This window comes from Cavia porcellus, unplaced genomic scaffold (assembly GCF_034190915.1).
Source record: "Cavia porcellus strain 051 isolate PalLab524CR breed Dunkin Hartley unplaced genomic scaffold, mCavPor4.1 scaffold_28, whole genome shotgun sequence".
Classification (NCBI taxonomy): domain Eukaryota; kingdom Metazoa; phylum Chordata; class Mammalia; order Rodentia; family Caviidae; genus Cavia; species Cavia porcellus.
Genome location: NW_026947511.1, coordinates 10988001 through 11013940, shown reverse-complemented (window position 1 = coordinate 11013940; position 25940 = coordinate 10988001). Strand labels below are relative to the sequence as shown.

Genomic DNA, 25940 nt, shown 5'->3' with positions numbered 1-25940 from the left:
TGCCTTTTAGATATTTATAAATTTTAATTAAAGCTGATTCATTCCCAGAGCTCAATTCAAGATAATGATACAGTAGTACAAGTTACAACAGTGTCAAAGGTTACAGGTAAGTAACATTATAAAAAAATGTAATTGCTGCAGTTGTTCCCAAGTTAAGTAGTAAAAGAATTATGGTTTCTGAGATAGAGGTTAGTTTCTAGTATCTACTGTGATGACGTTTTTCACTGAGAGTCAGGAGGTCCATTGTCCCCCAATCAGTAACCCTATACATCTGGTCCCCAGAATTTGTGCTTCATCCTTCCAGCCTTTACTGAGGACTTGATAGTAGACACTGGAAAAATAAAGATGGTCCCCATCACTGGAAACTCAGGGTTTTCCACAGGAGACAGACCCCCCAGAAGATAATTGCAGTACATTGTCCAAGTGTTATCATAGGATCATTTAGAGATCAGTTCTTGCAGTAACCAGAGAATGCTTTCTCCCTAAACTAACTCCTGAGCAGATCCCTGAAGGCCAAGTACTACTCACAAGTAAGATAGGCACATGATGCTGAGTCTCAGCAAGGTAAAGACCTAGGTTCAGGGGCCAGGATATAGCTCAGTGGCACAGTGCCTACTTGGGATCATGGGATCATGAGTTTGATTCCCAGTACCCAAAAAAAAAAAGACCTAGGTTCGGGAAAAATGAGAACATTTCCATTGACTGTATGATTATAAAATCCTAGTGATATAAAATCTAGCGCTGAACAATAACAATTGTACCAATTATACTGTATTATTAGTTTTCTGGAAAAGTATAAAATAGGGCCCTTGTTGGACAGTTCTAATTTCAGATTCTGATTGTAGCATGTCTCAGATGTATATTCTTGAAGCTGTTAGTATCTTTTTGAACTGCAATTTCCTTCTAAAATTAGCATAGCTGCCAGGGGTGGTGGTACATGCTTGTAATCTCTGTACTTAGGAGGCTGAGGCAGGAGAATCATTGTGAATTCAAGACCAGCCTAGGCTACAAAGAAAGCTCAAGGCCAGCCTGAACTGTATAATGAGGCCTGTCTCAAAAGTACAAAAAAAAAAAAAAATTAGCATAACATTTATTTTGTATGGTTTTCCATAGGTAAAAAGATATAGCATATGTAAAAACTTACAACAAATATGTTTGACAGATTTGGCAAATACAAATACATAACACCTAGTTAAATTTAAATTTGTATTTTTAAAGTGATTGTCTCAGATATTGCAGAGGACATATACTGAATACTCATTTGTTGTTTATCTGAAGTTCAAACTTAATGTGCATCCTATATTATTTTACCTAATAAGCAAACTATAATTTAATACATTGTTGGGTTTTTTTGCTAGAGAAGCTCTAACTTAAACAAGTTTTGAACAGAAGAATAGACTGCATATTTTTTGGATGTATATATGTGTTATAGAAGACTGTGGGAAAGGTAAGAGGATAAATTAATGTTAGGAATTCAGAAGCTTCTTCAAGATTGGTAAACACATTCTTTTAAGTAGAAGTTTCTTCAAGTTGCTTAACACTGTCAATAGCAAAAACAAAATGTGTATAAGAGACACTTTAAAAAGGCTGTTAGCAAGATCTGAGTTTTGACACTTTACAATTTTGAACTTTTGACACTCTAATAGTATAGTTGTTGGCATTTTTCAAGACTTTTGGATCTTTAAGATGTCAATCTCTACATCTGTTTTCCTCTCTTTTTATTTCCCTGGTATGTCTCAGGTTCCTTGGCTAATGAGGAAATGCTGCATGTTGGACCAGCTAAAAGGTTGCTGAGTCTAGCACTTTTAGCTGGGGACTGTGGTGAAGAATTCATAAAACTTTAGAATCTTGTTTAAAAAGTCTAAAAAAGGTAAAATATAACTGTCTAATTGAGTCACTTCCTGAAACACACATTCTATTAGGAGTCAGTTTCACTACATCCCCAATACCTGTGACAGTACCTACCAAACAGTAGGGCACCCATGAACATTTAGTGAATGAATTAGTCAGCATAGGCTGGACCCTAGGAAGGGTCCAAGGAAGTAGCTCAGTCAAAATGGGCTCCAAATGAAGAAGATCTGCCTGAACAGAAAGTTGTCATTGTCTTTCAGTTATCTCATCCTGATACAAAGTAAAGCAAATTGGAATTCGTCCAAACCATACATCTCGAAGCACATCTTTGTCATCTGTAATTCTTCCAGTGGTTAAAGAAGTACATATAGGCTAATTTTTCTTCAACCAAGGTCAAACCTGCCCGAGCGCCGGCTCCTCCCTCCACTGTCCCCCAGCTTCCCGCACAGGTGAAAACGCTGGGGTTCGGGCTCTGCCACCTGACACACAGTCCTGCAGAGGCTCTGCAGCCAGAGTCCAGAGTGTGCGCAGCCGCAGAAAGCACCGGCACAGAAGTCGGAGCTTAGTTCTGCTGTACTTCCGCCCTCGGGTACCCGCGAACACAACCGGTAGCGCGGCACAACCCCGGAACCCCCTCATATAGTTCTTTTGATTCCTGACTATATTTCACCATCTTATCTTTCATGCTTGTTGTCCTATTCCTGTTTTACCTTTTATTTCTTTTTTTTTTAATCGGTACCGGGGATCGAACTCACCACTGTCTGCTTGCAAGGCAGACGCTTATGCCGCTGAGCTGAATCCCTAGCCCCTACCTTTTATTTCTAATGATGCACATTTTCCTAAATTTTATTGAGAGTTCAGCTGGATGTGTTCAAATTAATAGGGTTTCCTGCAAAAATATCATATATTCCATTCAAGTATTTTTAAAAAGATGTGCAAATGTCTTTGTTTTTATTTCATAATGTTTCATTAGCTGTTTCTACTTTTAAAATATTAATTAAACTAGGAAAAGAAAATTGTATTCATCTCCAGTAGATCATGGGTAAAAATGCTCAATTAAGAATGTTCCAATTGTAAATTTCAGGGCCTATTTTCAGGTAGTCTGTTGTTTTTATTTTATTTTGCATCTTTTAAAATAGACACTATAATTTAGGAGACAGGACTTTTGATTTTCAAAACTGGTACCCCACCCTCAAAAAAATACTTACTTCCCTCTGTTACATACCTGGGTTTCTCAATCCAGGTTTTGGTAAGTGGATTTTCTTTGTGACATCTGGTACATGGCTGAACAGCATTTCTAGTTTTCACGCTGGTATAACTTTTTAAATTTCCTTTCTTTGGATTCATAAGAATTTTAATTTTAAAAAAAAAAGGTGCTGGGCAAGGAGGATAATCAGTATTGCTTGGTTTCTGCTCTCTGGAAGCCTCAATTGAGAATCAACAAGAACTTTAGTGCTGGGCTTTTAGAAACTTGCTTCATTCTAATTTGCTTCCATTCCGCAATATGAATCCTGTGCCCTGCTAGCCTGGTTCTGTCCCCTTCCCTCTGAAATGCCACTCACATTCCTCTTTACTTCTCAGTTTGGGCACCTGTAAAAGTGACTCTGAGACAGTGACGAGGTGCAGAGGTTTACTAGGCTGTGATTGGGCTCAACACCTTGGAAAGGCAACAGAAAGCAGGATGAGGCAGGAGCTGAGCTGAGACGCAGTCCTAACAAAGGCCTCAGGCCTCCCTGCCAGAGCTCTGGGGCTCCGCTGGCCCTTTAGATGCCCTGATTTGGGTAGAGGGCCAGGACTTTATATCCTCAAATGCTCATTCTTTGGGTGGTCATTGCCCTGGGAAGAGGCATAATATTGGGTAAGGCAGCTTAAACAGAGGTGACCCCTGAAGACCATCTTCCTGGGGAAAGACCTTGGTGTCATATCACAGTGTCTACCTCAGGCAGTTACTGGATATAATGGCTCAATACTTTGGTCTCTAATTTCATCAGAAGCTGAGATGGATTAGTCAAGATACAAGGACAAGATTATAAATTTCTTACAATCAATATACTAAGATAACCAGCAGATGGCCTTAACCTAGAATACTTGAAGATAATTTTTGTGTGTATATGTGCTACTGGGAATTGAACCTGGGAGCTTTACACTGAGCTACATCCAAACACCCCACCTTTTAAAAATTTCTTTAAGACATTATCTCACTAAATCAGTAAGTTTCATAGCCTGGGCTCAAATTTGCAGTTTTCCTGCCTCAGCCTCCCAGAATGCTGAGATTACAAGCACTACTAATATGCCTGGCTACAAAAACGTGGTTTTTTATGACAATTGGTGAAGAAATAATAAGCTTACACTAGATAAATTAATCCTCTAGTAGGAAGTGATTAAAGCTAACTAGGAGTCACCTGCTTTGAAAGAAGACAGAGATTTAATAAAAAGAAACTTAGATTTGCAAAGGAATTTTTGCTGTCTCAGTCTGCCTACATTTTATGCAGGAGTCTAAAAGTTAAAGTGATCACAAACGTTGAGCACCTATAGAATAGATTCTCATTTCACTCAACACTAAGTGAATCTTCCATGTATGTCCTATTACTCTGTGCATCCCCCGGGTCCCAACAAATGGAAACTATTATTTAGTTCCTTGGTATATGTTTTCTCAGAGACAGTTGAGTGAAATAATTCAAGTTGGGGGTTACAAACCCATCCACCTGCAAAGATCCAGGAGTGGAGTGGCAGTATCTGGTGGGTTGCACGATGAACGCTAGGAGGCATGGCCTCTCTCGAGGATCAGCTCCTCACTGTGTTGATGTGGGCAAGTTGCTGCAAAATCATTTAATTTTTAAAGAAAAGCTAGAGATTCAGATTCCCATCTGACATTTCCAGATATTTTTAGTACAGAATTCAGATTAAAAAACAAACAAAAACAAAAACACTGAGTAAGCCAAACAAACTTCTTTAGGGAAAACATTGCTAATAAACTGCCAATTTGCAACCTCTGAGTTAACTGTTTTCATCTGAAATTTTTTTGATGAAGAGAGCCTGAGTTAATATATAAACAGAATGATACCATAGTTTAATTAACATATTTTTAAAAGGATTGATAACCAACACCAAAAATATTACTGATATGTGTTTTAAGGACCATTAACTACATATTCCTATATATCTGACAATCATTCAGGTCAGTAAGACTATGGCTTTTGGCCAAAGGACATTAAGAATCATTTGGAGATCAAAAATCTAATGCTATTTGACTTTCAAAGAAAATAGTGTTAAGAACATATACTATTTCATATTATTGGAATCCTATTTCAACTGCAAGTAACATTTCCCTCTTCCCCATTCCAGTCATGTAGTTCTCCTGGGAGCTTCCATGGTTTTCCCTTATCTTGATTTCCTGTTCAGTATTGATTGTTCAGGTTCTGAGTGCCTGACCCAAAGCATATAAATCAGAATGCCCTGGAAAAACCCCTCCATGGTAGCAGAAGCTGGCAATAGACATGGGAAAGAAGTTGACCTGTAGTGAAAGAAGAAGGCCAGCTTTCCTGCAGAGAGAAGCAGAACAAATAATGGGAAAAGAGTCATGGCTACATTTACAATTCCAACTTTGATTATTAGTGAGACCTTTCTTTATTCTTGCCCTTCGTTGATTGGTCTGACTGATCATGAGAAAACTATGTCATTAGTGAAATACATCAAAACTACAATTACATGGCATTACCCAGTCATTAATATAGCTATAATAAAACAGAGACAATAACAAATATAGGTGAGGATGTAAAGAAATCAGAACCTCTATTACTGGTGGGATTATAGAATGCAACAGCCACTTTGGAAAACAGTTTGGAAGTTCCTCAAAAAGTTAACTACCATTATTACCCAGGAATTTCACTCCTTGATGTATACTCAAGAGAATTAGAAGCATAGGTCCTTATAAAACTTGTGCCTGAATGTTCTTACTACCCTAAAGTAGAGACAACCATATGTCTATTAGCTGTTGAGTAGACAAATAGAATATGAAAGTCATTCACAAAAATATTATTCAACCATAAAAAGAATGAAGTACTTATACATGCTACATTGTGGATTAGCCTTGAAATTATATGAAATGTCCAGAATAGATAAATCCATAAAGAAATATCCAGAAAGTTTAGTGACTCTTGGAGACTCAACGGAAGTGAGTAAGAAATGTTTGGAGTTTCATTTTAGGTAAAAAATAGTATAGTAATGATAAATACTAAAACCACTTAATTGCATACTTTAAAGGTTTGAATTTGTTATGTGAATAACAAGGCTGTTATGAACTAATGAAGCACACTAATTTTTTTGCAATTTTTATTAATGCATTCTAGTTATACAGAATAATGGATTTTATTTTGGCATATTGGTACATGCATATAAGACACTGATTATTTTTACTCTCCACATATCTTTCCCCTTGTCTTTCTCCCGTATCTATCCCCATGATCTTTTTTATCTCTATTAGTTTCCCTTCTACTTCCTCATCATATCTCCTTTTAAAATTTTTTTCTCTAATTATTATTAACATTACTTATATGTTCCACAAATGAGAAAGAATGTAGTATTTGAGTGCATCTTGCCATTTTGCTTAACATATGATCTGCAGTTCTATCCATTTTCCTGCAAATAACATGATTTTGTTCTTCTTTGCGGTGAACAATACTTGATTGTGTATATATGCCAATTTTCTTTTTTTAATATATAGAATATTGTTACCTTTAAAGTAGTTACTCAGAGCACAAGATATGAGCATAGAAATTTCTCCAAGTGATATTAGCGCAAATCTTTCTTTTCATAAACTAAGAGAAACTAGTAGCATAACTATCTTGTATTCTGGGTTTTTTTTCTTTTTCTCTTCCATCTTTCCCCTTTCATCCATTCTAGTTCCTTTTTTCTTTTGAGCAATTTCTCCCCAATCAATTTTCTTTATCCATTCATCTGTTTCCATAGCATGGCAATTGAGAATTGTGCTACAATAAATATGGGTATAAAAGTCACACTATGCTATTCCATCTTTAATTCTTTTAGGAACATACCAAGGAATGGTATAGATGTGTCAAATGGTACTTTTGGTCTTTTTGAGGAATCTCCAAACTGATTCCATAGCTGTTGTACTGCTTTCATTTGATCCAGCAGGTTAGAAGGTTCCTTTCTCCTGTATCCTCCACATGCTTTTTGTTTGTTTTTGTTTTACATTCTTGATGATAGCCATTCTGATTGAGCTAAAACAAAATCTCTATATGGTTTTACCCTGCATTTCCCTACGGGTTAAAGATGTTGAACATTTTCTCATAAACTTATTGCCAAAGTAACTTGAATTCCTTTGCCCATTTGTTAACTGGGTTTTTTTTTTTGATGTTAAGTTTTTTATATGTTATAGATACTAATCCTCTGTCTGAAAAGTAGCTGGAGTTTTTCCAATTCTGTGGGCAGTCTCTTCCACTCTATTGATTGTTTCCTTTGCTGACTTCACAATAATTTTATAAGTTTCTCAGATAATGTACTTCTGCTTAATCAGAAACCCAGTAATTAGCACAAGTGAACAAATTAATGATCATTACCAACTACAACAGGTACAAAGGAGAATATGGAAGACTAAAGGGTGAAAATATAAATACTGGCTTTAAAAGTATGAGGAGCCGAGTTTAAAGGAGGTCAAACGAAGCCCTGACCTTGTAAGGAGGCTCTGTATCAGGACTGCCACCTCGACTCTGCAGATCATTCAGTGTTCACAAGCACACAGATAATAATAGGTGAATAATGGCTGAGATTAGTCTGTTCTCTGCCCCCAAAGCTAAGTCCCCTGGTATAAAGTCCACCTGCCCAGAGAGGGCGTGTTTTTCTAATTGGCACAAAAATGCTAGGTCACCCAGTGATAGATATTGATACACAAAGAAAATAAAACAATAGATAAATGGCAACTGAAGCCCAAGTGGGGAAGGTCAGAAAGGAATGGGGCAGTCAGAGAGGCTTACTTTAAAAAAATATCACTGGAATTAGGCCTCGAAGCATGATCCCAGTTTACTCACCTTAGTAGACAGAAGGGGAATGAGGAAGACATTTGAGGTAGTGAGAAAGGGGATAAAAGTGCCAGGGAGGAACCGTGGATGTGCAGATTTAGGGATAAGTATGTGACTAATATATTCTCTTAGCAGACTAATATATTCTCTTAACAATGTAAAGTAAAACACTTTAGTGAGACACAGTTTCTTTCCTGTGTAGATAATGCAGATGAGATTATCTACTTGGACATCTTATGAATGTTGGGGCTGCAAAACAGGCTCTACAAGCCTGATTTATTTCATGGCTATTTAATTGTCTCCAGCTACCGTGTCAGATCATGGTAGATATGAAGACACTAGATGAATGGCATATCTCCTGTGTCATTTTTGCTTTAATTTTCTCTTCTCAAAAATATAATGTCAGAGGATTTCTTTTTATTACTCCAGTGATAGACAAGAGATGGCAGCTGATTTCACATACTTTAATACAGAGAAGCCAAATGGGATTCAAATTAATTTTTGAAGACTGATGAGCTTATTTAGTGATAAGAACAAAGTAATGTGACTTCTATAGAGGTAAAATGTGGGGATTTGTGGAAATGTGCTACCTAAAGACCAGTATAACCATGGGTCTTCCTCTACCAATACAAAACACCAAGTGCATTATACCAAACTGGATCAATACTAGTTTTTTCCTGTAAAAGATACATTATAACATTTAATGAGTTCAGGATTTAAGACAACTGAATTTTTATGGCACCAAGTTGAAAATCAATAATTCCTCTAAGGTTAGAAAAAGCCACATAATGTGCATTTGAGAAGATCAAAAGATTAGTCTCTAAACAAATTTCATCCACCTCTAGATCAAATCTTACATCTCACCATCTTTTCTGTTGATAATCAAGGAAGTGGCATTATGCATTATTTTATGTGAGAATATCTCCTAGGGTAGAGATTAACTAATCAGAATGAAAATGAAGACTTGTCAGACATTTGTACAATGCTGCAGCCTCTAGTATTACTTGTTCTCATCTCTTAGGAAATGGGAATGGCTGAAAAGAAAGTACTTGAAATTGAAGATGTTGGTGGCAATGCCTGTGAAAGAAGGAGGTAGGTCTGGTGCCTTCCTTCAGCCATGTTGTCAGGCATAGACAAGCTACCTATCGAGCAGACATTGGAGGACAGCCCCAGACAAGGTCTGAACGTATTTGAAAAAGACATGACAATTATTTCCAACTAAATGAGCCAATTTATTAAACTATGTATCAGATTTATGATGCACACAATGAATTAAGTATAACAACATAGTCCATTTAAAAACTTTTAAAATAATATGGAAAAGAGTATTTTCCATTGAAGAGGGTGATAATGAAGTTATGTGCTATACTTTACAATAGTTTTCAAGTTATAGATGTCATGTGGTACTTTCCACTCAATTAGCAGATACCATGGTGTTCCCCATTACTCAGTTTAAAGAAAAGATCTGAAAGAAAAAAAAGTTTCAGGTTGCTAGTGATGATCATGATGCTGCAATTAACTGATACAGCCAGTTGTCAAAAAGAGAGAAAATGACTAGATAAAGTTTGGGGTGAGAGAAGATGTCGATACATTGAGAAGAGAAAACACTAGACCACAATGTATTACTTTTGTGTGTTAAATATTCTGTGGCACAAGGAGAAAATAGTGTTGTTATGTACTTGGCTATGTGCAAGCTCAGATAAGTTTCATTAAGATGAATTCTAGAAATCTCAGTAAGAACTGGAAGAATTTTCAGCTATATTGGAACAAGTGTGTAGAACATTTCCAGAGAAATGGAGAGATATGGAGAGATATGAATAGACAACAAAGGACTTAAAAGTATCCAGAGATCCTTTGCATGTTCCTGACACAGACCCCACCAAATTTCCTGTTAATCATAATTTAACCCAAAAGGCTGGATACCTTAATGCTAGAATAAAACAGGATTAGTGCCATTTAGTTGGCATAGACATTACTTCATACCCGGTAGAAACTTAATGAATGAGACATCTGGAGAGGTAGCAGGAGGCCTAACCATGGACACAGACAACTGCCAGTAATGGCTCTGGACTGCAAAGACAGGTGTTACTCTTTTCAGATCTTTCAATGGAAAAAATATTTAATTTTGTAAGCAAATGGATCTGTACAATAAGCAACATATTTAAACAAATATACTTAAGTGAAAATCTAGAGGAAACAACATTGGAATCTGTCACTCTGTCTCCATCTTTCCATCAGTTATGGTTGATACATTGTGTCAACCTAAGAAGTTTAGAAGTTTAACTGAAAGACTCAGTAGGGAGCCAGGATCCTTAATTTGTAAATATCCTCATCCTGTGCAAGAGGAGGGCACAGAGATTTTGGGAGTGCTACACCCTGAAGGAGAAGGGCAGCCTGTGTACAATATAAAGGAGGAAAGGGGACTTGTTCCCTCCTCTTTGTTCTGGCTGATGCCTTGAAGTGTTGCACAGTGCCATGCCACCCTGCTTTGGAGCCAGCTGGTTATGGTCTGAAACCTCCGCAAACGGCTAAATAAAGCCTTCCTTCATTTTCAATGTCGGGCATTTTGTCCCAGCAATGAGAAAAAAGTAACCAAGACAGAATTTGGTACATGGCATGGAGCCATTGATGTGACTCTACCTGACCATGTGGTTCAAGAACTATGAGGAATGGCTTGTGGAAAGAGTTTGAAAATGTTTGAAGATATCACCTGAAAGAGTAGCCTTGAAAAAGCTTAGGCTATTCTGTATGGGAGATTCTGGTCAGAGCCCAGAAAACCAGAAGGCTAATAGAAATCTTGCTGGTAAAGCCTAGGCTCAGAAGCTTTCTGCTGCGAAGAAGGACTGCATTGGTTGTTGGACTCCAGATGATATATATTATGGCTTGGAAGAAAGTTTGTCTGCATTTTGCTTGTATCTAGAGACTTTGCCTGAGACTGGGATTAAGGGTGCAGACTGGTTAATCTGGCAGAAATTTCAAGACAATCATATGTTGAGGTGGTGTCATGGCTACTGTTAGGGGCTTTTAGCCACACTTATGTTGCAAACTAATAGCAAAGAGCCCAGCAGGGTGATTTGAAACATTGTGAATTTGGCCAGAAATCTGTGGACTGTAAAGACAGAGCTGAGATCTTGATTGCTGAAAAGGAAGAAAATAGAAAAAGATGATCTGGGGGCATCAACAGGAAGTGGTGACAGGTCTCCGTCCTTTGCAGCCTCAAAAACTGCAAAAGTGAAAGATTCTGCTTGGAGGAAAAAGCCGCATAGCACCATGTTTCAAAATGGCAGTGGCCACATCAGGTTCCAGAATGGCAGTGGCATAGAGAATTTGTTCCTCACAATCAGGTTCAGAGTGTCAGTGATCCAGGCATTCAAGCCCTATAGCCAAGAGAGAGGAAAGCCTGCGTACTGCTCTAGCTGGCAGTAGACCTGAGAAGCATCCACATGATGCTGGTTTTAAGCACGTGCAGAATGCACAAGTTCTTAGGTTAAGGCAGCTTCCACCCAGATTTCAGAGGGCCTGGGGAACCAGGCAGTGTGCCCCTGAGAGGGCAGTGTGTGAAGCTGTGAATGTGAAGCCAAAGGTGCAGTGAAGAACCCAGAAATTTTAAAAAGCCAGGAGCATGTATCATCTCAGGAGAGTTGCAGAGATTAAGCAGAGTGGGCCTAAGAAAGAAGCCCTGCAGCTATAACCACCGGAAGTGCCATAGGGATGGAGACCACACGCCCCTTGGAGCTTACAATTTGCTATAGATTGCTTCAGATGCTGGATGTGCAACTGTAGGACATAACATTTGACTGCCAGATTTTGATCTTGTTTTGGTCCCAATCCTTTGTATTCCCCTGTTTGTACCTTTTGGAATGAGAATGTTTACCTTGTACCATTAAATGTTGGAAGTGTTTAACTTTGTTTTCATTTGTACAGGGGTTTGCAGCTAAAGTTTACCTTACATCTCAGAGGAGACTTGGCACTTAAACTTTTCTGCAATGTTGAAACTGTTAAGACTTTGGCAACTCTTGCAGATGGACTAAATGCCTTTTGCATAAAGGGATATGCAGAGTCTTTGGGGATCCAAGGACAAAATGTTATGTTTCTAATGTAATATGATGTTGATAGGCTTAATGCTGGTTCTTAACAATTATTAAGCTGTGCTATAATATTCAAGTTGTAGAATACTAAGCATGAGCATGCCTTTGTATCTGGAGGCTAGTTTAAAGAAATATGTCTGGTTACCAAATTGACAAGGGGTGGATTGTTATGGTTGATACACTATGTCAACCTGAGAAATTTAGTTACCTGAGAGACTCAGTAGGGAACCAGTATCCTTAATTTGTAAATATCCTCATCCTGTGCAAAGGAGGGCAAGGAGATTTTGTAAGTGCTACACCTGCCCTGGGGAGGTGCTGGCCTATGTATAATATAAAGGTGGAGAAGAGGCTGTTTCCTCCTTTTTGCTCTTGCTACTGCCTTGAAGTGTTGTTCCAATGCTATGCCACCTTACCTTGGACCCAGCTGATTATGGACTGAAACTCCACAAACAGTGAGCTAAATAAAACTTTCCTTCTTTTATTTTTTGGGTATCAGGTGTTTTGTCCCAGTAATCAGAGACAAGTAATCAAGACCAGCAAAGACATGAAAGCCTGCAGCCAGCAGGAAAATTTTAGTCACTAATGGTTCAAGTTAGCAGTTCAGGATCCTTAGAATTTGGTTGCCCTCTCTTTAGATTCTCTGCTTTCTCAGGCAACCTAGTATAGTTTAACATCATTTCCCTTTTGCATGAAGATCAGCTTGGTCACAAGCCTCTACCCAAGGAGGCAGATGTACAAATCCACTCAGAATATAGAAGAGTACAAAATCTGAAACTGAAGATTCTTTTCAGTTATTTATTGTCCACTTCCTTGGTTCTGGGGAGGTGAAATCAGATAACCATCTAGATGTTGTCTATGAAACCACAGGCCAAATCTTAGCTGCTTTGGGTCATCCATAACATCTCCTGTAAAACAGAATCACATTTATTATCTAAATGTGACTATTTAATTGATCCACAAATATAAGTTATAAGCCTCATATTTCCTGTAGAGGCTTTTTGGATTTTTCTCTGAACATAAGTGAAAGTAGTGTGTGCTGCTATATATTGGACTTAAACAATGAAGGGGAGAAGAGTTGTAATTCTGTTAGTCTGGAAGAACAGATAGCTTTACATGCTGAACTGGATTGAAGGGCATCAGAAACACACACACAAAAAAAATAAAATAAAAGAGAAGCAACAGAGTGTACTCAGTAAACAAAAACAAGTTGAAAAGGAGTTGAAGAACAAAGTTGGTTGATAGCCACCCACAGTAGACCAAACCAAGCTAGTAGCAAGGAGCAGTTTCTTGCCTTAGCAAGGAGCAGTTTCTTCAAGTCGTAAGAGTGTGATTCAGGAGAAGGAAAAAAAGAGATTAGAAGCATAAACTTATACTTGCTTTTTGAACAATTCCCCACTCCCTGGAATTTGAGGGTTTCTTTGATGAAGCTAACAACTACATTGAAATAACAACAGGGAAGACACTAAGGCTTATATTTGCTTATTTATTTTAGCTTCATTAAAAAATAAGGTTAATTGGAGAAAAGTAAGATTGAACTTTCTCACTTAGGTTACATTGGCTTTTTACCTCCCTTAAAACTAATGGAATAGATATTAACATTAAACTTCACATATCTGCTTATTTCTCTGAATAGATTAAGGAATTAAAACTTCACTCAGACACTTTTCCTTAAATTGAAAACCTTTTATTTTAAGCAGTAATAAAATTATTGTGATTGTGATTCGCTAGGCTTATAAGAAATAATTTATTCTCCAGACTCAAACATTCCTGATATGTTCCTCACATTTCATTAGGAACATTTTTTCTTGTATCAAGGAAGCATTCAACTAAACAAATTTAAAATTCTTTCTACGGGGATTTCTACAAGGTTTCTAATACTTTAACAGTATTAAATGTGCAAAAGAACTTGTGTAGACCATTAAGGCACATTTTAAATGTAAGGTTTCCAGATGCAGCAGGTGATGCTATAGGTTTCTAGTCATTTTCTTGGATTGTTTGCATTTTTCTGATATATTACATCTGATGCTATGAGAAAAGATGCTTAAGTGTCTTCAAGATTGATAATAGACTTTGGCATTTTATTATCATATTCTTAGTTCTCAGGATAGAGCTTCAATTATTGCTGGAGAGAACTAATGGGTTGAAAGAAGATTTCAGAATTCATTAAAATAGCTTTTTTGTTGTTATGCAAATATATTTTGGATTCTCTGTAAAGCTGTTATAGGATGATACATTGTGTTTTCTGCATTATGTGAAATAATTTTATTGATAATCAAATGGTATTTCAGAAAATTCTATCAAAATTTTATTACTGCTTAAAATAAAATTTCCCAGACTTTAGTTTACTTATTTTATTTTAAAGAGTAATTTAGTTTAGAAAATTTAGTCTTTTAAATTTCAGACTGATATTCCTAGTATTTTTATAATCCCATGTTTTGAGAAAGTACTGAATGACCATTTTATATCTGTCCACAAAGGCAAATAACTAATTTATGAGAATAAGATAATTTCTACTAATTATTGTAAATACTTCTACTTTTCTTTTTTAAATTTTTATTTAAATAAAGAATAAACAAAATAGAGTAGAAATAATACATAATTTCAGAGAAAAAAATAAACAGTAAGAAATTGCTAGTTGGATAATAGGGAAGATGGCGGCTTGCTAGGTAGCTGAGTGGAGAGCCTCTCTGGGAAAAACAGCTCAGACAATGGAATTTGACAACATGGAGAGGGCTGGATGAGTGGAGAGGGACTCTCATGATCCCAGGAGGAAACTGAAGGAAAAAGAAAAATAGAAAAAGGAAGGAAAAACGCAAGTGGGGGGCTGGAGCCCAACACACTCACTGAGACCCGTCCTGCATTGTGCTGGGAGTGCCATGGAGTCAGGTAATTCAAGGTTGCTCTGAAGCCACAGCTGCTGATAACGGGAATTAGTGAGTCCTGGGCCCTTGGCTGGAGGATGTGGCACAGTGTGGAGTGGAGCCAAGGTGAAGAGCTGCATTAATTCTCTGTGTGTGCTGGAAATTGGGTCATGCGGCGGGTGGGGCTAGTTGAAAGACATGTTGGAGTGGGGCAGAGCCCAGCGCTGTGGTGACATCAGTCAGCCACCCTTGGCGCAGAGAGGACTGGTGGGATCTGCTTGGGGTGAGATATGCCCCTGGTCAGGACCCAATAGCCAGGGACGAAACTGTCCTGACCCTGTGGCATTCGCCACAACACAGCCTAAGTTGCTGAAGGCACTTGCCAATTGACTGGCTCAGAAGAGAAGGGCTAGCCTGCATCATCCCTGCATCCCTGCTTGCACCTGCTATAATAGCAAATTGGAGAGGGCAGCAAAACCCCAGCCAGCATGCATCAGAAAAACTGTAAGCAATTTGGAGAGGGCCAGAGACCTCTACTACACACCTGTCTGAAAGAAACCAGAAACATGACAAGAGAAAGAAACAAGAAAAAGCCTCCAGCTGCTGACTCTGGGAAAATAAGTCCAGGAGAGGTAAATACAGAAGAGAACCAGTATAGCAATCATGCAATATTAGCCACAACATCAGCGGACATAAAGAAATGCCTTCATGACCCCATAAACGAACTTAAAACTGAAATTATAATCAAGTGAGGCAAAATATAAAAAGATTAGTTAGAGAAATGCTAAGCTCCTCCCAAGAAAATACATATGGAAGAAAGGAGGAACCCAGAAAAGGAAGAGAAACCTTTGGCAAACAATGTAAACAAATCTAGAATACATGAAACAAATCCAGAGAGACTACCTGGAAACTAAAAACTCCATTGAAAGCTGGCAAAATGCCTTGACATAAACTAAAGTTAGCCTTTCAAAACTTGAAGAGAGATAATTTGTGATAGTGAAAGAAAAGATCTCTTAAGAATAACAAGGAACCAGGAAGAAACAATTCAAAGGCTAAAAGACGACAAGAGGATCTATAACTTAAGAATAAAAAACATGAGCGAAGAAGCAGGAGTAAACACAAATGAATTACAAAGACTATTCACAGAAATAATTAAGGAAAACTTCCCAAGCGTAGGGAAAATAAATGATATCCAGATAAATGAGGCATACAGAACTCCAGCCACCTACAACCAAAACAGAACTACACCCAGACATATAATAATCAAGATCCCAGAAATCCACCACAAGAACAGAATACTAAAAGCAGTCAGAGAAAAGAAGCAGATCACCCACAAAGGAAAAATCATCAAAATAATGACAAATTTATCAACACAAAGTCTCAAATTGAGAAGAGCCTGGGAGGAAATAGTCTAATCCCTGAAAAAAAATAACCTCCAACCCAGATTGATGTACCCTGAAAAACTCTCTCTCAAAATTAATGGTGAAATAAAATGTTTCCAAGACAAGGAGGAACTGTGGGAGTTCATGGCCACCAATCCAACCCTACAAAAAATACTGAAGGACATTCTACAGAGAGAGAGAGAGAAAAAAATACCAGGATTACAGCAACAGTGGCAGAGAGGCCTCAATGAACAGGGCAGACAGTGGAATGAAGGAGAAAAGTGGACAAATAATAGCAGAAAAATAGAATAGCAGAGATGAGGCAGAGAAAGTGGGCTATAATCTTTAATATAGACAGCCTTGATACACTAACAAAAAGAAACACAGGCAGAGTAGATTAGGAGGCAGGATCCATCAAGATGCTCTGAATAGGAAATATACTCAACCTGAAAGAGGGTTAATAAGCTGAAAGTCAAAGATGAGAAAATGATGCTCTACGTAACAGGGAACCGGAGAGAAATAGGGACAACTCATCCAGCAGCCGTAGATAGGTTGGAAAGTTATGACACTTTTGTGCAGTGTAGAACTACACAGCTAGAAGGAAGGAAAACCTTGTGGCTTTAGTAAGTAAGGGAGTACAGCTCAAGATCAAACTCAGGAGTAAAAAGGTTCAGCACCACTCAGATAGATAATGGGTTGATCCCTTAATCTAAAAACTAAAGGAGCTAGTAGGTCCCAAAATATAGAAAGCATCCTGAGAAGGGGAAAGGTGAGGAATTGACTAAAAAGGAAGGCAGAAGACATTGTTAATAGTGTATCAGGATTTAAAAGCACATTAGTCTTATTGCTGTGTTTAGCTTGATTTTATTTTGTTCTGATCTGTCTATTCATACTAGATTTGAGGGCACAGACAGCGATCCCAAAAATAGCAGGATATACTATGGTAAATATCCTTAATTCCCTATTAACTTAAACTGAACCCCTGTATCACTAACATTGTCTTGCTGTGACTGATCTTATTTGAAGCTGCTTTGTTAGACCGCCATTTTGCCTTGACTGATTTTATTCAAATTTGGTATGCTTGATAGTATCAAGTCTAAGAGTAGAGGCAACTACTCTTAAGATGACAAGATGTAATAAGCTACCCATTCTGGCTTGTAACTGCTTTCGAAGTCCTACAATGTCTCCAAAGTTGTATTTTTATTAAAATAGCTATGTAATGCTATGTTAAACTATAGTATGCCTGATGATGTGGACAATTCTATTGAAAATAACAAGAGGAAAGCATAGTAACTACTGTAGATCACCTAATATTGTGGTTTTATATGTCTTTTTTATTTCATGTTTTTCTAGGAATTTGTTTTGTTGTCTTGTTATGATCTGTTTTTCCCTATAATACAGAAAGGATAGATATACATGTAGAGATTCACACATGGGGAGAATTTCTAAACAATTTACAGGAACAGATTATATAATGGACAATGTAATGAACAGATATTCTGAAGAAGAACAGACACTAAGAAACCCAGTGCTAATTCGGTAGCATTATGATATAATATCTAGCAATACTATTATTCACTGTTCAGAGTAATATTAGTCTAGTCTCTTACGTTCAATTTCAGCATACATAAAGATAAGGACAGCTACTATGAAGAGAATGAAAGACATTATGGCGGTCATTATTGACTTCTTTAATGTCAGGTCTAGAAGACCTAAAAAGCCTTCATCATCTTGTTATGATTTGAGTAGTTTTATAAGGTTCAGTATGTATTCAATGTGTGTGAAGATGGGGACAACTATTTGGAAGACAACTAGAGACAATAAGACAGGCAGTGAAGATCTCCAGTGGACTTGCTTTGAAATCCGTGTTTCTTAAAATTGTTTCTTTATGATCTGTTTTGTTCTGTTTAATCTTACCCTCTTTAAAATAAAAAAAGAAATCACTAGTTGATAATTACATATTGTCTTCTTACAAATAGTTGTTCAAGTTACAAAAGTGAAGCATACACAATGGACATGCAAACAGCAAGACTGCAAACAGTTCTTTCCAACTATCCAAAAAAAACTTAGTAATATGGTTAACAATCCTAGACACTTAAACATCCATGCAGTTATCCATATCTTCACGTATGTTAAGATTAAACAAACCAAAGCAGGCTACAATCACTCTGAACAAAGAATAATAGTATTGCTGGGTTTTACATCGTGACACTATGGGATCAGCACTGTGTAATGTAGTGTCTCTTTTTCTTCAAAGTAGTTTTCATTTCATCAAGCATTATACAATCAGTTATAATAAACTGTTTATAGGTTCTACACATGCATGAGTCTCTACATGTATTTCTATCCTTTCTATGTTAGAGGGAGAAACAAAACAAAGCAAGACAAAACAAAACATTCCTATAAAAACATGAAATGAATAATCATATAAAACCACAGTACAAGGTGTTCTACAAAGGTTACTGTATTGTCTCATTATCTTCAATAGAATTATCTATGTCATCAGGCATAGTATAATTGAATATAGCAGTACATAACAATATTAATAAAAACAAAACATTGTAGATAGTGTAAAATTTCAAAAACAGGTAATAATCAAGCCAGAATGGGTATTGTACTGAATCTTGTCATTTTCAATGTAGTTGCCTATACTCTCAGACTTGATACTATCAATCATAACAGTTTTGAATAAAATTTGTCAATACTAAACAACAATTTAACAAACCAGATTCAATGAAAATCAGTCATCGTAAAACAGTATAAATTATAAGGGCTTCTGATTAAGTTAATAGGAAATTAAGGATGGTTACCATACTATATCCTGCTATTTTTGGGATAGCTGTCTGTGCCCTCAGATCTGCAGGTACACAAACTGGGACAGAATATAATCTATCTAAATAGAGTGGTGTGAGTAATGTGGATTTTAAATCCTGATACACTATTAACAATATCATCTGCCTTCTTTTTTTAGATTATTCCTCCCCTTTCACTCCCACAAGGTTCACTGTGTATTTTGGGGTTCCACCAACTCCTTCAGTTTTTAGATTGAGGGAGCAAATCTGCTATTTACCTAACTGGATCTGAACCCTCTCCCTCCCGGACTTGATCTCAAGTTGTATTCCATTACCTGCAAAGCCTGTCTTTCCAACCTATATGCAGGTGCTGGTTGAGTTACCCCTATTACTCTCTGGTCCCTGTCACATAGAGCATTGTTTTCTCATATTTGATTTTTGGTCTGTAAAACCTTTTTCAGGTTACTTATATTTCCTATATAGAGCAACTTGGTGGACCCTACCTCCTGATCTATTCTGCCTGTCTTTCTTTCTTTCTTTCTTTCTTTCTTTCTTTCTTTCTTTCTTTCTTTCTTTCTTTCTTTCTTTCAGTGTTTCAAGCCCATCTACAGTAGAGATTCTAGCCAACCTTCTCTGCCTCATTTCTGTTGTCTGCTTTTCTTCTTCATTCCACTTTCTGCTCCATTCATTGAGGCCTCTCTGCCACTGTTTATGAAATCCTGGTATTTTTTTTTCTCTCTCTCTCTAGAATGTTCTTCAGTATTCTCTGTAGGGTTGGATTGGTGGCTGCGAATTCCCCCAGTTCATTTTTGTCTTGGAAGCATTTTGTTTCTCCATTAATTTCTAGAGACAGTTTTTCAGGGTATATCAATCTGGGCTGGAGGCTAATTTCTTTCAGGGCTTGGAATACTTTGCTCCAAGCTCTTCTTGATTTGATGGTCTGTGTCAAGAAGTCTGCCATGGTTTTGATGGGTTTTCCTTTTTAGGTGATCTGTTTCTTTTCTCTGATAGCTTTTACTATTCTGTTCTTATATTAGAATTTCTGAGATCTTGATTATTATATGTCTGAGTGTAGCTCTCTTTTGGTTGTAGGTAGCTGGATTTCTGTATGCCTCATACATCTGAATATCATTTCCTTTTCCTATACTTGAGAAGTTTTCCTTAATTAATTCTGTGAATAGCCTTTGTATTCCTTTGTTTTTACTCAATGCTTCTTCATTCACATTCTTTATTCTTAAGTTATAGATCCTCTTGTCGTTTTCTAGCCTTTGTATTGTTACTGCCTGTTTCCTTGTTATTTTTAAGAGATTTTTCCTTTCATGATCACACATTACAAATCTGTCTTCAAATTTTGAAGAATTTTAAGATAGAATTATCATTAGTTTCTTTCAAGCAGTTTTGTCAGCATGCAATGGAGTTTTTTATTTCCTGGTAATCTCTTTGAACTTGCTTCATGTATTCTAGGTGTTCTTTATATTCTTCATCCAACATTTCTCTCCTTTTTTTGTGTTCCTCCATTCTTCCATCTGTGTCCTCTTGAGAGGTGTTTTGTATTTCTTTTATTAATCTACTTATATCTTGCCTTACTTGATTGAATATTTCACTTTTGAGCTTGTTATGAGGTCCTGAAGGTATCTCTATGTCCATTGATGCCATGTCTGATATTGCATGTTTGCTGCACTTAGTCTCTTTTGTATTTACCTCTGTTGGATCAATGTTCCCACGACTGAGAGCTGGGGACTTCTTCTTGTTTCTTACTCTTGTCATGCTTTTGGTTTCTTCCAAACAGCTGTATAGAGGAGGTCCCAGCTCCTTTCCTTGTTGGTTATAGTTCTTCTGAAGCATGTGAGGTTAGGGTTTCCTGCCCTCTCCTCTTTGCTATTGGTCACTGAGGTGCAAGCAGGGGAGGCGTATGCTGGCCCCTCCCCTCTGGGTCCATCAACCTGTGAGGCCTTCACTGTGGTAGTGTGTGCCACGCATAAGGAATTTATTTAGGGTGACTTATTGGATCCCGGTGAGAGGCATGACCCAGGCCATTCATATCCCACCAATTTGGTCTGGGAAAGGAATAACTGACTGAAGTACTGAAGTCACTGCTGTTCCTTGTTCCTGCCCATCTTGCCCAATTCCAACATGTCACGCAGTTCACCCCTTTCCCATGGGAGGGTCTTATTCCTAGTACTCACTGTGGGTCAATGCAGATCCCTTGCCAGCTCCCTTCTCCGTTGGGCTCACTGACCAATGTCAGCATGCCCATGGTTCCAGTGAGTCCCAGTGGTGGGAGTTCAAGCAGCTTGGTTGAAGCGGTGAGAGTTTGGATGGCTCGACAAGTTGTGGCCATGCGAGTTCAGGCACTGTGGCCGCTAATGTTATTTACTCCAATGGTAGCCCTGGGACTGCATGTTTGACCAGTTCTTTTTCCTTTAGTTTCTTCCTGGATTGAGAGGATCTGTCTTCTTCTGTCTGGACCTCCCCACCATGTTTTATTCTGGCAACTGAGTTGTCTGTCTCAGGGAGCCTCGTATTCTGCTGCTTATCTATCCGCCATCTTCGAGTACTCAATACTTCTACTTTTCAAATGAGCAAAACATCTAATTCCAAGAAACACTGAAAAGTAATTGAATGCCAAGTGTAACATAGATTTACAGTGGTGGAAAACCTTTTAAACATTTCAGTGATAATAAACAGCTCTCTGCCATATGTGTGCTGTAAGTTTGCTACCACTGATATAGAAGATGAATGTGGAAAGATTTTTAGCCTGGTGCTATAGTTAAAATGACATTTCTAAACTGACTATCTTCTGTGTCAAAGTGTGATTTTTAAACTCATATTTTAAATCTTCTTGATAGAAATTATGCCCATATTTCCACATGGGCATATATGTGTATGTGTATATGTGTACATGTATAGATGTTAAACATATTGAATAAAATAGTATATATAGTTTAAAAACTAAAAATTACAAAGGTGTTAATCTCTAATATTAATTTTGCAAGGTAAAAGCTTTTTGCTCTTTAATATGTAGTTTTAGTTCCGCATTAAAAATGGCATTCCTTTTAGTTCTCAAAATATAACTCATCTGCTTTCACACTATGTATGTACATTGTTTTCTGTAGAAATTGGATAAATATTGTATATTAGATCATGATGCTCTTTTTTCTATATACCAAATGGACTTAATGATTAATACTTATATTACCAAACATACAGCAAGCATGTAGAAATTCATAGGATAGTCTTTGATTAAAAATTTATGCTGTACTTACTAAAAGGAATGTTTTCACAATCGTGTATCATTCTGTTTGTTGAAGTTGAAATTTCTTCTGTGGTCAGTACTTCATTAATCACAGCAAGTCCTGATTTTAAGACTTTTCTTATACTGGTAAGGTTTCTGTTTCATTAAGCCTTTTTTCTGTATAAATCATCAATCCCCTCAGTTCAGATGAAATTTGTTGCTTCATAAGGAAGTTGGTCATCATTAAGAGACAAATTTAGTTGTCTGGTGCATTGCATGGTGATAGACTACTGCCCTCTGTTAGCATTCTGGGTCAAAGTATTGGCTAGAATTAAAGGTACTGGCAAATTTGTGATGCTAAACAGATTTATAGTTATTTAAGTCATTTTCATAGGAATTTTCATTCACCCATTGTCCTTGGGTTAAGCCAAATTACACTCCAAGTAGAAGTTATGTCTAGATTCAACAATTCTAGGTGATTCAATTTGTACTCTAGTACCACAGTGAACTCTCGAAGCTATTCTGTCACTGCAGTTATGTAAGCATCTGCTTTAATAAGTTGTTTCTTTTGTGTTTGGAGAAGGTTGCAAAGGTGATCTTGTACTGTTGTGCCCTCTTCTGGAATATCTTCTGGTTGTGGGATACTTTAATGGTCATTCGATTAGATTTGGGAATATCTTTTCTCTGACTCAAAACTTGTACTTAGTGATTTTTTTAAAAAATTAACAAAATGCTCTTTTTTGCCTAAAAACAACAGAATTTATTCTCTTGCTGTTCTGGAGAACACAAGCCTGAGATCGTGCCATCAGGCATGATGCCTCCGGAGGCCCTAGTGAAAAATCCTTTCCTTCCTTTTCTAGTTTTCTAACACTTGGAGGCATCCTAATCAATCTTTGTCATTAGCTGCACCAACTTCAATTTCTATCTCCTTTTTCATATGGCTATTTTCCTTCTGTGTCTGAACTTCCCTCTTCTTAGTAGCACACCAGTTACCAATTTAGGGTACAGCATAATCTATTATGACATTATTTTATACTTGATTTTTTCTACCAAGGCCCTGTTTCCAAATTAGATCACATTCAGTTTCCAGGCAGACATGAATTTTTGGTAGATACTCTTCTATTCTGTTGCTTCAGATTGTGGCAAGTAGGAAGTTATACTATAAGCCCTTGGGTCAAAGTTGAAATGACTTTTCCCCCTAGATAATTGTAACCAACCCACTTAATTTTGCTATACATTCTGCTATATATATGAATAGTTCTTTGTAACTATGGTAACAGTTAATAGATAGGAAGTTATTTATTAATGCATAGTTTCAGGATTTTGAAAACTTACTAGGTACTAAAAATTAGCTAGAAAAAAATCCCTAAAGTCTTTTGTCATTGTTCAATGATTGTTTTAATTTTGAAAGAATTCTTGGTATCCACAATCAAGAAGCAATAACATTATAGTAGCTATCTAATTTTCTTGGGAAAAGGCTGGTAGGGTGTGAATAACATTCTATGTAACATAATTTTGTGTGGTAAAGGCAACCAAGTTAATTGTGATTATATGTAGGTACCAAAGTATTTAATATTTGAATCTTATAAATGCTGATAGACCTTAGGAGTAAACATATTGTAATACTTTCTGCCGCTTGAATAAAATGAAAGTATTAATGTTTGTTTTGCTAAAAAAAAAAAAACCTTCTTAGCATTTGAGTGGTACTTTAAATATTTAAACATACCAATTACAGTAAACGCTGTGTTTTATTTTTGACAAGTTTGGTTTAGTTTTCACAAGAGTTTTATTCGACATTAATTGGCATAAAAATTTTGAAACAGAAATTATAATTTTTAATCCATCTCTTGTGACTATAATCATAAGTAATTTTCTTCAGTTAATGCTTGGTATTAAACTATAACTAATGTGTAGAATTGTTCTTTATAGTTGGTGATTTTGTAATGTAAGTGAATTGGTTAACATTTCACTGATGCGGTTTGTGATGTGCAATTAAAAGGCATACAACATTTCCCTTTAGAACTGGGTTTAAAGAATTCATCTTTATGTGATTATGGTATACACATGGAGCAGAGAACTTGTTTTTTTCATTTTGTCAAGTTATTTGCTGACAAGGCTTCAGGAAATATGTTAGATTTTTTTAAAAAATGTGTAACAAGGTCCATGATGTTTGTACTAGAAAGAAAGAAAGAAAGAAAGAAAGAAAGAAAGAAAGAAAGAAAGAAAGAGCCTGAAATTTCATTGACTACATGGCAGTCCCAACAAGGGAACGAGTAGCCTTCTGGTTTACCCTCAGAGAAACTTGGACCATCTTCTCTAACAAACTTTTGTTAAAGATATTATGTCCTCTTTTATCTTAATCTGTTTTTAAAAAGTAAAAATAAAATAAAATAAAGAATAAAAAGGGTGTTAACCCAATATTTCTTTTATAAGAATATAGTCTCTGGGTTTATTTGTCTGTTTGTTTCTTACTGTGGCAAAATATGCATAGTATAAAATTTGTCAGTCTAACTATTTTAAGTGTACAATTCAATGGCATTAATTAAATTTACAATGTAGTGAAGCCATTGCCACTATTTCTAAGATCTTTTATCAACCCAAACAGAAATTTTATACTATTAAACAACTCCCCAACCCCTCTTCTACTGAGCACCTGGAAAATTCTAACCTACTTTCTGTCCCAACTTGTTTGCCTATTCTTCATATTCCATAGAAATGAAATCAAACAAAATTTACTTTTGTGTCTGGCTTATTTCATTTAATATTTTTCCAAGATTCCTCCATTTTGCAGCATTTATGAGAATTTTATTCCTTTTTATATCTGAGTAATGTTCCATTGTGTGTACTACATTTTGTTTATCCACTGATTTGTTGATTGACACTGAGTTTTTTCCATCTTTTGGTTATGGTGGAATAATGCTGTTGTGAATATTAGTGTAAAGGAGCTCTCTGAATCACTGTTTTCAATTCTCTATGTACACTGCCTAGTAGCAAAATTGCTGTCAGATGGGTAATTTTATGTTTAACTCTTTGAGGAATTACCAAACTATTTTGCATAATATAACACACAACATTATATTCCTGTAAGCAAGGTATAGGTTTTCCAATTTCTCCATATCCTCACCAACCTGTGATTGACCATCTTTTTTTATTATAGCCACCTTAAGAATCATCACCTTTTCTAAAGCCATTCTTCTAAAAGGGATTGGCTATTATTATTTTTCTTTTGGCTGTTATGTTAAGGATGAGGTACTCTTTTATTTCATCTGATTTGCTGAAAATGACTAATGTAGCAGCTTGGGGCACCAAGTTTCATTGTCAGATAGACCTACACTAGACTTCCTGTTTAGCCACTTACTAGCTGTAAGTCTAGGATGTGTTATTTCACCTGTCTAAACTTCAATTTATTCATTTTGTAATGATTAAATGAACTAATGTAAAGAAGACATTTAGTGTACCAGGCATACAGTAAAAACTCAAATGATTCTGTAAACCATTATTATGTCACACAAATGCATAGTATTAAATCTTCTCAAAACTTCTTAGCTGTCTTCCATTATTAGCTCCTTCTAAGCTAAAAACTTACAGGTTCAATTGACCTACCCTTGAACATTCTGTTTCCTGTTTGTGATTTGCCTCCTTTTCCTTGTCATATTGGAACTTCCCACATTTAAAGACCTTCCCTTTAAAAGA

General features: G+C 36.7%; 1 protein-coding gene and 1 pseudogene across 4 annotated transcripts in view; both read left to right on the top strand.

Annotated features, from left to right (window-relative positions):
* Positions 1–25940, top strand: part of Minpp1 (multiple inositol-polyphosphate phosphatase 1) — a 136315-nt gene that overhangs the window by 64164 nt on the left and 46211 nt on the right. Inside the window, exons 5-6 of one of the 4 annotated variants that reach the window (XM_063239500.1) lie at positions 8911–8981; positions 11814–24682. The exons of 2 other annotated variants lie outside the window; for them this stretch is intronic. In XM_063239500.1, coding sequence (XP_063095570.1) covers positions 8911–8981; positions 11814–11827 — 85 coding nt within the window. In that variant the 3' untranslated portion in view covers positions 11828–24682. One more of the 4 variants, XM_063239504.1, reaches the window with a different exon arrangement.
* LOC134473850 (DCC-interacting protein 13-alpha-like) lies at positions 9007–24682 on the top strand (annotated as a pseudogene).